The 12,514-nt window shown below is 37.7% G+C and overlaps 1 protein-coding gene across 5 annotated transcripts in view; it reads right to left on the bottom strand.

Moving 5' to 3' along the window:
- LIN52 (lin-52 DREAM MuvB core complex component) overlaps positions 1 to 12,514 on the bottom strand; it is a 97,686-nt gene that overhangs the window by 60,329 nt on the left and 24,843 nt on the right. Inside the window, exon 6 of one of the 5 annotated variants that reach the window (XR_004968174.1) lies at positions 2,168 to 2,329. The exons of 3 other annotated variants lie outside the window; for them this stretch is intronic. Coding sequence is in view for 1 of the 2 variants with exons in the window: in XM_036312841.1 (XP_036168734.1) it covers positions 3,148 to 3,164 (17 nt within the window). In the remaining variant the exon portion in view is untranslated. One more of the 5 variants, XM_036312841.1, reaches the window with a different exon arrangement.

Raw genomic sequence — 12,514 nt, 5'->3', positions numbered from 1 at the left:
TCTATCCACTGAGCCAAACCGGTTTTGGCCTTTTCCAACTTTTAATACTCTAACTAATCCATACTCAAAAATTTTTTCCCAGTCTGAAGTGTCTTCCTTCCTCCCATGTGCAAATATTAGCTGTCAAGTCCTACTTCAAATTTCATCTCTTCTAAGAGGTGTTCCCCCAATTCTTTACTTCATTTTTTCCTGGTTTGGAATTTGTAGAACCCACACTCAGAGAGGAAAGCATGGTGAGTGAAAGGCCAGATCATGAACAGCTGTAAGGCCAAATTAAAGGTTTTTATTTTTATTTTATCCTAAGAGCAATGGAAGAGCATTGATGGATTTTAAGTAGGGAATGAGATTACATCTCAATTTGCGAACTTTCAAAAATATTACTCTGGCTGCACAGTGGAGTAGTTATTGGAGAAAAGATCAATTCCACAGCTAATTTGGTTAGGAGAAGGGGAGAATACCAGAAATAGATTAAAGAAGCTTGATAAAGCAGGTTTGTTGTAGAGGAAGAATTTGAAACTCAATATTCTAAAGGAACATGAGAGTCATTTGAGTAAATATATGTTCAGCGTAAGAAAAAAGAGCTGGTGTGCAGAATTTAGCTTTAAATGTTCTCCTATCAAGAATGTATTGACAGTTACAATGCCTGAACCTTAATTGGGTCTTGGTTTTAAAAAAGCTACACAAGATTTTTAGAAACAATTGAGGAATTCTGAATGTGTAATTAGATATTTTGCAATTTTTGTTATGTAGGAAACTGTTCTCTTCTTAAGAGATGTGTTCTGAAGTATTTAGGGGTAAAGTGCCCAATGTCTAAATTTTACTTAAAAATAGTTCAAGGAGAAAAAGGAAGTATATATGGAGGCTCACTGGGTATTTAAAATTTTTTCATAATGAACTATCAAAGGTAAAGGAGATTTAATGGTATTCTTGTTAAATTAGTGAAGAGGGGCTTTCCTGGCTTATTTCTGGCATTAATACCCATTTACCGAATAATCTGAAATATTGTTTTTTAACCCATAGCTCCAAAGAAGGGATCTTAAAAAGTAAAACACCACATGAGGATTTTCACCAAGATGATCCCTTCTACAAGCAGTTAACAGATAGATACCCCTGCCTTCCCTTTAGTTTTGAGCCTGGCTACTCTTGGATTTCATTCTCAGCTTGATTAAGGACAGTGAAAAAGGAACTGCCTGTCCTTTTTCAATCTGAAAACATGTTACCGAATCATTCTCCTGTGCCTATGTTAATCCTTTAATACAAAGTTATCAGTTCCTGCTGTGGAGCCATTTCAGAGAATAGCAGGTACACAAATCTGTATTCAAATAATTGCTTATTGTGTTGCTCTTTTCTTTGTTAATGTCTTTATCCTCCAACACTGCCAGACTGTTGGCTAATTCAACTCGTTTTTACTGAATTTGACAGCTGACAGCAGCAGAAACAGAAGCAGACAACCATAAACTAGTTTCCCTCAAACCAGGAGAAAAAAATGCCTGCCCTGCAAAGCTAGAATACTATTTCCTGGGAGGAGACAGTCTTAGTCAGGGGTCCTCAAACTTTTTAAACAGGGGGCCAGTTCACTGTCCCTCAGACCGTTGGAGGGCTGGACTATAGTTAAAAAAAACAACTATGAACAAATTCCTATGCACACTGCACATATCTTATTTTGAAGTAAAAAAACAAAACGGGAACAAATACAATATTTGTATTTGCATGTGGCCCGCGGGCTGTGGTTTGAGGACCCCTGGTCTTAGTAATACCAAGCCTTTCAACCTGAGCGATCAGAAAGCTTATTTCTATAGTCAGACCGAGCTAGAAATCTCACTCTACTTTTGACAAACTGAATAGGCATAGAGATAAAACTTAACTTAGTCCAAGCTTACTGTGCTTACAATCAGATTGTATCAAGTGAATAAAAGACAAAAATAAATAAATAAATAATGTCAAGCACTTCCAATAAGGCATTCATTAAAGAAAATAATTTTTTAAGTTCATTAACAAAATAGGGAGTTTACTGCATCAAGTTAAAAGGATGTCTTGAGATTTTATTTGGTTGATTTTTTTATGTTATTTTGTATGTTTGTTAAATTGGACCTAGTAAGCCATACACTAGAAGTTCCCCCCTCCACCCCAAACTAGAATTAATTACAGTGTAACTTCACAAGCTTACTCCATGAAGACCACTGCTTCGCATGATTAGAAAGAAGAAAATGAGTGAAAAAAAGTGTGTTGAGAGCACACCACTTCTAGCAGTCACGAAAGAGCCATTAATAGTTGAGGTAGTCATCATCAAAACTCCAGCTGGCCCCACTCTTGAGGAGGAATGAATGTTCTGAAAGAGAAATTCTGTTTTAATTCTAAGAAAAGGGAAAAAAAGACCCAAGTTTAATGATCAATAGTGATAGAAAGGAAAGCCATCTTGACGGTATTGTTTAAAATGAAGTTAGAAAGGATTTTTCACATCTATCGTATCAATATAAGATGCATTTTCACTTACGAAATAAACATAATCCATGCTCTATTTTCAACACACAGTTATCCAACAAAAGGTCACCTGACCTTAAACAAACAAACAAACAAACAAACAAACAAACAGAGGCCAAAGTCTAGTATCAATTTCTATCCTACCATTCATTCCTACCTAATCTCCCAGCAAGTTAGTGCAAATCAAAGCAAGCACTTCAGTGCTGCAGGTAGTGAGGCCTGTTCCTTTCCCAAGAGAGGCCTGTAAAACAGGACAGTCACTGACAGCAGTACAATTACTGACACAGATACAGACTTTATGGACATGTTTATCTCCGCTGTAAATCCACACTCTCTCTCCACTCCGATTCACGAGTCATAAAGAAATTGCAGATAATGAAAAACTTGGGGAAATTTACAGCATGTCGGAAACCTCAGACAGCCAGAAGAAATTAAAGAGCTGACTAGGGATAAATCACACAGGTACAATTAAAACTTCCCGCATACCTCCTTCATTTCCAAACTGAGGCACAATCCAATGGAGCTGATGAAAAGTTGAGGTCATGACTCCTCTGGCTGTAATCATTTCTTAACTAACTGCATGTTAAAATTAGCCAATTCACGGTCACGTGTAAATGCTGATTTCTTGCTGCCACTTTGATTTCCTTCGCTCTCCACTAGAAGCACTCACAGAGCAATTCTGTCTAAAAACAGGCCAAATTGCAACAAACAATAAATGGAAAGGTTATGTCCCATCTCCCACAGCCATCTCTGTAGGTGCAGGACATCTTTACCATTGCCACTGTGGACAGAGCATTAAAATGAGAAAGTGGAGCTACAATGGATGAATGAAATTGGAGGTTTCTTCTTCCCCAATAAATAACAATTCTGAAGGTTTCATTTGATCTCTTTCCAACATTCCAAAGGAGATTTTAAAGGACTGTTATGTTTGATACTAGAATAAGAATGACTTCTGGTAATACTTGTTTTTCAATAGTGGACTGAGTTAGTCCATACTTTTAGGGACTATCTCTACATGAACTTAAAAGTGGTATGGCTTTAGCAATACTGCCTCAACTACCCAACTCTTGTTTTTCACATTCATTCAGTTACAAAGGCTACTAAAGGGAAGGAAAAACAAAGAGGAGAAAAAAAGGCAAAACAAAACAAAGACCCCAGACTTTACCAGAATGTAATAGTGCTAATTAATATGCAACTCTTGTTCCAACATAACAAATAAAAAAAATAGCAAAGATAAAAAGGCTTAACAGATCAACACCACTTAAGATTAGGATAATGTGAGTTAATTATTGGGCACTCTATTCTATAAGCTTATAAAGTCCCCAGTAAAAGAAAAAAAGGAAGATTCTATCTTATGCAGCACTCTTCCATTTCCCCTAATTCTTTAGATGAAATTAACAAACACAAGATCTCTCTGGAAAGCAATTTAGCAGAACACAGATTTTACCAGCTAATTTCTATATAACTAAGCCAAACCAAGAGTGTCAACAAAGTTATACACAAGTCAATACTAATCTTTCTGCATCTCTATAGAATGAAACTTCAACCAAATTAGCTCTAATATGGTTTTGAAATTCTGAGCTCTGTCAAAGAAACGAAGGTGAACAGGCTTTTTTAGAGGTGATATAGGATGCAATTGACATGGTTTTGATTTTGTTCCTATTTGACCCCTTGATGATTTGAGGTCCATTTTACACTTCAGAGAACCCAAATGTCATTTTCATTTATTACAGTAAGATTTTATTCTCAATGGAATAAAAACAATCCTAAGGAAATACTGAGAGTTTCAACCCAGACATCACTACCATAGAAAAAGTAGTTCATACCTAGCTCAGGGATCTCAATTCTATTCACCCATAAGCATTAGACATGGTGTCTGATTTGCTTTTACTTATAATGAAAAGTTCCTTAAGTTCCTAAGTGTCAGACTGATGTCCAGTATCAATCAAGAGCTGTTTAACAGAGGCAGTTTTATTTACAAGTCCCCAAGAGAAAAATCATTTTTTATCAAGTATTTGAGTGAAGCCAAGAAACATTACCTACTCTTACTAGTCTAAAAACAATGATATCCCTGAATTAAGAATTAGAAAACTTGAAGGAGAAGGAGAAGGAGGAGGAAGAGGAGGAGGGGGAGGGGGAGGGGGAGGGGGGGGGGGAGGGGGAGGGGAGGAGGAGGAGGAGGAGGAGGAGGAGGAGGAGGAGGAGGAGGAGGAGGAGGAGGAGGAAGAGGAGGAGGAGGAGGAGGAGGAGGAGGAGGAGGAGGAGGAGGAGGAGGAGGAGGAGGAGGAGGAGGAGAGAAGAAGAAGAAGAAGAAGAAGAAGAAGAAGAAGAAGAAGAAGAAGAAGAAGAAGAAGAAGAAGAAAAAGAAGGAGAAGAAGAAAAAGAAAAAGAAGGAGAAGAAGAATTAGAAAACTTAGATTCTCATCCCAGTTTTGCAAGTAACTACGCGACTCTGGGCAAATTATTGCAGCTCTGTGAGCCTCAGTTACCTTATCTGTTCAAATGGGTATAGTAGAACAGTAGTGAGAATTAAATGGGAAAACACATTTAAAGAAACACAGCAGGCTGTAATACTTTCAACAATAAAGATAAATTTTAAAAAACGGAAACATGGAAGATTTAAAAATGTTAGTTGCCTTCCCCTCTTCATGAGACATGACTCAGATACCTGGTTCTGTCACTAATAAGCTATGTAGCTGTCCTTAGGCAAGTCACCTAATATCTTTAGACCTTTGTTTCTGTATCTGTAACATCAAAGGGTTGGGACTTGATGATTTCTAAAGATTCCCTTCCAGTTCAAACACACTATGATTACCAATTCTGTCACTAAATTATTGGGTGACCCTGAAAAAGTCACTTCATTTCTTTAAACCTCTGTTTCCTTATCTTTAAATACTGGAAGATGAACCAATAGAAAAGCAGACAAGGAATATACCAGGAAAATCAATAAAGAAGGACAAACAAGTGGCCATTAAACATAACTTTATAAGCAATTAAAGAAATGTATACAAAAATATTGAAACAATTTTCACCTATAAAATGGGCAAGTATTAAACAGTTTAGCAATACTTAGTGTTGGCTAAGATGTAGGAATACAAGTACTTCCATTTACTGTTCTTAGAAATATAATTTGGACAAGTCTTTCTGAAGGTAACTTCAGCAATATGTATAAAAATTTTTTAATGTGCCATTCACATTGATCTAGAGCAAAGGATGCAACTGCAGCATGATTTACTTATGATTACTTAAAGTTCTTTATGTTAACATGTAGTGGGTTTATTTATATTTTTTAAGTAATTAATAAATATTAAAGTTTTTTTCTGTTGTAATTTCTAAAACAGTAAATATAGGTATAACCCACAAAAACAAGAGCTCTTTGGGATCACCATTAATTTAAAGTGAAAAGAAGTCCTGACACCAAAAAGTATGTGAACCACTGTTCTAAGGTGATCATCCTCATTTCATAAATGAAGAATCTACGGCTTAGAAAATTAAGTAACTTGCCTAAGTGGTAGACTGAGATAATAAAGCTGTTATGACTCCAGAACCCAAGCTCTTAATCACTATACTGTCCTTTCCTATTAGCTATTTATCATCTAGCTCCTACCTATTTATCTCCAGGTAATTGTTTTTTCCCTTATATCACATTCAGGTCATCATTTTTCTCCACTACCCTTAGTTACCTCAAACAGAGGTATTTCTTAAGCTATATTGTGAAAAAGCAATTCCTACAAGTTGCTCACTACAAAAGATAGTATACATCCTCTCAAACATTTTTTAAACCAGACAAACTTAAGCTTTTCAACCTATCAATTATAGATGATATAATTCCTCAGATCTGACCTCTTTAAGAATCTCTTCTTAAAAACAAACCTCCCCAAATGTCCACAGTAATATCAACAATTATACTCATCTCCCAGTGGACATATTTTGGATCCATGAAATAGTAGTTTAAAATTACTACTCAGATGTTTTACATTAGTTACAGTGTACTCACTTTAAAAAATATATTTTTATTGATTTTTAGAGTGAGAAAGGGAGGGGGGAAGAAGAGGAAAAGAGAGAAAGAAAGAGAGAAAGAGAGGAAGAGAGAGAGAGAGAGAGAGAGAGAGAGAGAGAGAGAGAGAGAGGAGAAAATGACTGCTAAAGACAATGGCATGGGAAAATGTCATAACTGAATGTTGAGCAAAAGAAGCCCAAAACAAAGACTACATAATTTGTAATTCATTTACATAAATATTTTAAAAAGCAAAAACTTTTAATGATATCATAAGTAATAATAGTGCTTGTCTTTGTGGAAAGTACAAGTAGTGTCTAGGGGGCCATGAAGGAGGCTTTGTATATTGGGAAAGTTCTATTTCTTAATCTGTTCTGGGTTGTGGTTTCATGGGAATATTGATTTTATAAAAATTCATTAAAGTATACATTATAATTTGTGTACTTTTCTTTTTATATATTACTAGAGGCCCAGTGCATGAAATTCGTGCACGGGGCGGGGGGTAGAAGGGGGGACCCTCAGTCCGGCCTGCACCTCTCTAATCTGGGACCCCTTGGGGAATGTCCGACTGCCGGTTTGTGCCTGTACTTTTAACAGATGACATCTCCATTGTTGTTTCTTTCTTTTCATGCTTAAACCCATTGGAATTAGTAGGTATTCAAAGTGTGTATTCATTTTGGGGGTACACCCTGTATATCTCTAGTCAGCGGTGAAAGAAACCAATAGCAGATTTGGAACCCCCAGACAGGGAACCTTGCTCACTCCCTACAGGTCTCCCCACTCCACTTTCCACCTTCTCGGGCAGCGGGAGAATCAATGTTTTCTCTCATTAACTCAGAAAAGCACGTCCTGTCACCCGCTGCCCAGCAGGAGTGCACTAGGCCCCAAGCAAGAGAGGCTCAATCAGGGCAGCCTTCGCTCATGGGTGTTGGCACCCAAAGTGAATATACCAATACATATATTCCTCCTCTGCAGTCGCCCCGACTATCCCACCGTTTCACTGAGAGGACGGAACTCCTCGCCTCCTCTGGGTTCCCAATCTTGAATGCTGACCGAAGGCATCTCAGCTAGGGCCGCCCACGCCCACCAGGTGTGTCTGTCCACACCTGCTCCCACTTCAGCACCTGCATTAGCCCCATGGAGGTGATCTCGTCGCTGCACTGGCCTCCGCGGGAACAGAGCATCTCCACTCCGCCCTCTCACTGTCATCTCACAGGTGCCCACCTTTGGCACCCAGAACACCCAGACACTCTCCAAAGGACATGAGCATGCCAGAGGGGACGATCGCACATCCTGTGGGGGATGTAGGCGTGCTGAGGTTGATGTAAGTGCAGCGGAGGGGCGGGGGGAGGAACTTGCATGCGCCTTGGTCCAGGACTGTTGCAGGCATGCGCGTGGGTGACAGCGCGCTAGGGGGCGTTCACACGCCAAAGGGGGAGGAGAGGATGTGCACACTGGAGGCCTGTGGCTTTGCAGATCTGCAAACCTCTATGGTGCGGCCAGGAGGATGTCATCTGGCCCATCACAGTGGCTGTCTCTGCGATCATGCACCTTCTGGGCCAGGAGGCAGGACTTGCGCAGCCACTCCTTGGCGCTGATGGCCTGCAGGCGCTACTTCAGCTCGGCCCGCAGGCTCCACTTGGTGCGCTCACGGCTGCCACCGCCGCCATGTGGGGAGTACAGGCCACCCTCCGCCAGCCCGCCTTCCCCGCCCAGAGGCTCTCCGAGCATGCTGCCCACAGGCTCGGAGCGGCCTGGGCGGGGCAGGACGCCTGCGAGTGCTGCCTACAGGCCGGGCTTGGAGACGAAGCCAGGCATCCTGCCCCGCCCCGCCCCACCCCGGCCACTCGGTGCCTGCACGCTGCCCACTGACCCTCAATTTGCATATTCCCTCCTTATTGGTTGTGGGTGCTGCCATCTTTGTCATGGAATTACAGTTAATTTGCATATTACTCTTTTATTAGAGAGGATACTTAAATTTTTTAAAGTTTATTAAAGAACAAAAATGATGGAACAGCGGAATATTTCTATATCTGAAGTCTCATTTTAGGTCTTTTTTCTTTGCATTCCATATCCAGAACTTCAACCTGTCAGATTCATCCTCTCAAAGGTTTTCTTCACTATTATCCAGTCAATTTTTACATGTATTCTCCTATAAGAGTCAATCGAATGTAACAGTCCTTCCTTTAAAAATTTCATTCCTTTTTTACTATTATATTTCTCAAATCTTTTTCAGTTATAACAAATATTAGTAGCTCTTACCAAGCTTTTAGTTTAGACTTAAAGGTTAGAGAAACTTCTCTTCTACATATCAAAAGTCATTATTTTTCTAGAGTTCCTATAGCAAAGTGCTTTGTCATCTCTATAAATTACATGCAAAATCACCACCCTCCCAGATCATATTTCTAACACAGACCAATAGAAAGAAGAAGAAGAAAAAAAGGAACTGACATTATACTTAAAAACACTCTCGATTTTGTTGAAATCTTTAGAGCATCAAAAACTAAACTAGCCTGGCCGGTGAAAATTAGTGGTTGAGTGTTGACCCTGTGAACTAGGAGGTCAGGATTCGATTCCTGGTCAGGACACATGACAGGGTTGTGGGCTTGATCCCCAGTAGGGGGCATGCAGGAGGCAGCCAGTCAATGATTCTCTCTCATCATTTATGTTTCTCTCCCTGAAATCAATAAAAATAAATATTTTTTAAAAACCACTAAACTAATAAATAATCAAACAAGCAATAAGAAAATGCCAATTTATTTTCTTAGGAGCGGAAACAGTCATTCTTATACCCAAAGCCTGGAAAGAAACTCAATTCCTATGTACAACTATTGCAATTATTTGGTTCTCCTCTTTGTCATAACAAAACTATATTCTAAGCCAAAAAGAAAAAAAAAAATTATTAGGTCTATCTTACCTCTCAACCAAACAGCTGCAGTTTCATTTAAGACTGACAGATACTCTAAATGGTTCTTTGCTCCTGTTGAGTAGTTAACACTGAATTCAGTTCTCCAAGTACAAGGAAGAAAGGCTGAAAACATAAAGCTCGACAAAATCTTGGCCAATGTTTGCTAATGAAAAGATGCCTCTTTCACCAACAAAATCATCTCTGGTCCTTGACCCATCAGCTTATCACTCCTTTTGTTCCCAAATTTCTACTTCTAGAAGGTCATGCTAAGGTTGGAAAACGAAGTGTCATTAACTGTCACCATGCTATTCATTACCTGCTTTAAAAGATCTATTGTTATTAATGGACCTAGTCATTTTTATTTAGAAACAGTTCATAAAAGAGTTTAAAATTTTAACTGCATAGGAAATTAAGAGGTAGATCTTTCAAGTAATTTTATTTTTAGAAAGGTATAAATTTTTCTTTACTTTTAGATAGTTTTTCCTACTCAACAAAATAGAATGTCTTCATTGTTGACAACTGGAAAATTCAGAAAAATTTTAAGGAAAAAAATATCACTCAAGATAGCCATTGCAACATACTGGTTTATTTCCTTCCAATAATTTGTCTATGTCCATGCTCTCAAAACAAAAGAAATTGCTAATTTGTGCTCTAAATATTTTCATTGCAATTATCCTTTCATATAATGAGTATTTTTGTCATTACGTGTTCTTTAATGCTTTAACATGATTTTTAATGGCTACATTGTCTTCTACTGTACAGATGTACTATAATTCACTTGGTTATTCCCTAATGTTTAATTTTTTCACTATGTACATTTTTTTTTTTCATCAATTTCAGAGAGGAAGGGAAAGGGAACGAGAGATAGAAACAACAATGATGAGAGAGAATCATTGATTGGCTGCCTCCTGCACACCCCCTGCTGGGGATTGAGCCTGCAACCCAGGCATGTGCCCTTGACCAGAATTAAACCTGGGACACTTGTCTACAGGCCGACGTTCTATCCAGCCAGGGCACTATGTACATCTAACCTATCACATATTTTGTAGAATTATGCAGAATGTTACTTTGAGCCCAACTCCACCCAAATTAATTATGCCTTGCTTAATTAATTTATGCCTGCTTTCCTCTATCTTTGCCCTCCCCTGCAAAGGAAATAAAACACTGCAAACATTTTATGGTAAAATCCTCTTTGCATATAAAGCCATTTCTGAGGCAATGTTGGGATTCACCATATAACTTGACTAATGGAGAAAAGATACAAATGCTTATAGGCCTTAATGGTAACTTGAGGCTTTGTCTATCCTAATTTGTTAACCAAGGGAAACATGAGAAATAGCATGTTTTATTTTCCATTATTATAATATATTAAAAAAAACACACAAAATACTTAAGGCTAAACTGACAATTTCTAATTATGAAAAATAACCTAGATCCCTTCAAAGTGGGAATTCTAGATTTTATACTGTATTACAACCTAAATAGGATGCCATGTTAATGGCTATGGTGAAATAGTATGGCAATGCAGAAAACAAAAGTAAGTTTCATTTGATATTTGAGAAATGCAATTATAACATTTTAGGTTGCTTTTTAATCACATTCCCTGGAGCTTTATTTTTCAGGTTAAAATAATTTAAATCTATAATTTCTTGAATTTCCAGTCCTTGTCACCAGACATGATCAAGAAACATTGAAAAAAATGTTTTATTGTCACAGTGAATAAACAAACATTAAAACAATATATTAATATTTTGCCTATCAAGTTGGCAATGACTTTTAAAAATTATAATACTTGGTGTTGGCGAAAATATAAGGTAGTGCCTTTCTGGAAGACAATTTCACAGTATATTTCATTCTCCATGAGAGATCCCACAAATCTCCAGCTACATGTAAAATGTAGTCTTCACTCCTTGGAATTTACCCTAGTGCTGCTATAACCCAAATAGAGGGGTTAATTAAAAGGTGCATCAACAGCAAATATTTTAGGGCAAGTACTGTTACTTCAAATTTAAACTTCCAAATTTTTTTTTCCCAGTTAACAAAGATTTGGTCGGTTACTATATACAAAGGCCATAACAATTTTCTGAATAGCTACAGGTAGGTAATTGAATGAAAAAGTACTACTATGGAAGAAAACTATACTAAAGTAATTGATTCAACTTAGAGGCTTAATAATCTACCAAAGAGCAGAGAGACTCTACAAATCTACTTCTGAAGTTATGGATATTTTGTTTCACAAATTCATTTCCCTGAGAAAAAAATAACTACCTAAAACATTACCTGTTGCCTAGGTGACATGACTAAACTTGAAAAGAGCATTGCTTTAATGCTGTTAATTACACCAACCTATACTAATGGATTTTACTTATTTCTATGAAAATTAAGGTGCCTGCCTACTAAGGGACATGTACTAGTAAGAGAATTAGGTGATTTTTATTCTTTAAGCAAATCCCTCTTTCCTTCTGACTTCCCTGTCATTAACCAAGCTCTAAACATAAGGGTAAAAACTCTTAATTTCAGCTTACTCCCTAAGACCTATCCAGAAAATGATATACCTGAAACATCTACTGTCAGTGCACTTCTTTCTATTCATACTGCCATCATTCATTCAAGCCCTCAATTCTTCTTGCTGAATTCCCACAATAGCTTCCAGCCTCTGTCTCTACCATTCCCTCCCATCCTATGCTCTAATGCCTCTTAAAGGTACGTGATTTCCCTACTCAAAAATCTTCAGAGATAGAATTTTTAATGATGCAGAAAAAGAATAAATGAAAAAAAAAAGTATTTACAGGCTAAAATCACATAATAGACTTTAGTCTCAGTAATGTTAAAAAGCATGTCTGTGTATATGCATGGGCTTACATAGAAATGTAAGCGCACATTCATACATAAAGGAAAAATGGAGGGTCAGGAAACAAATCCAATGTTAACAGTAGTTATCTCTTAGTCGTAATGCTAGGTTTTATTTACTTTCTTCTTTATCTTTATAACAAACAGATTTGTAGTAAAGTCTCTTGGTAAAGTGTCTCACAAGCCATATAGTGAACATATAGTTAATGTTATAGTCAGTAAGACATTCAAAAGACATTGCACATGCTCCCTATTATCTATGAATCTAACCCTTCACA

The sequence above is a fragment of the Myotis myotis genome, unplaced genomic scaffold (assembly GCF_014108235.1).
Source record: "Myotis myotis isolate mMyoMyo1 unplaced genomic scaffold, mMyoMyo1.p scaffold_m19_p_1, whole genome shotgun sequence".
NCBI lineage: Eukaryota > Metazoa > Chordata > Mammalia > Chiroptera > Vespertilionidae > Myotis > Myotis myotis.
This window is presented reverse-complemented; position numbering and strand designations above follow the sequence as displayed.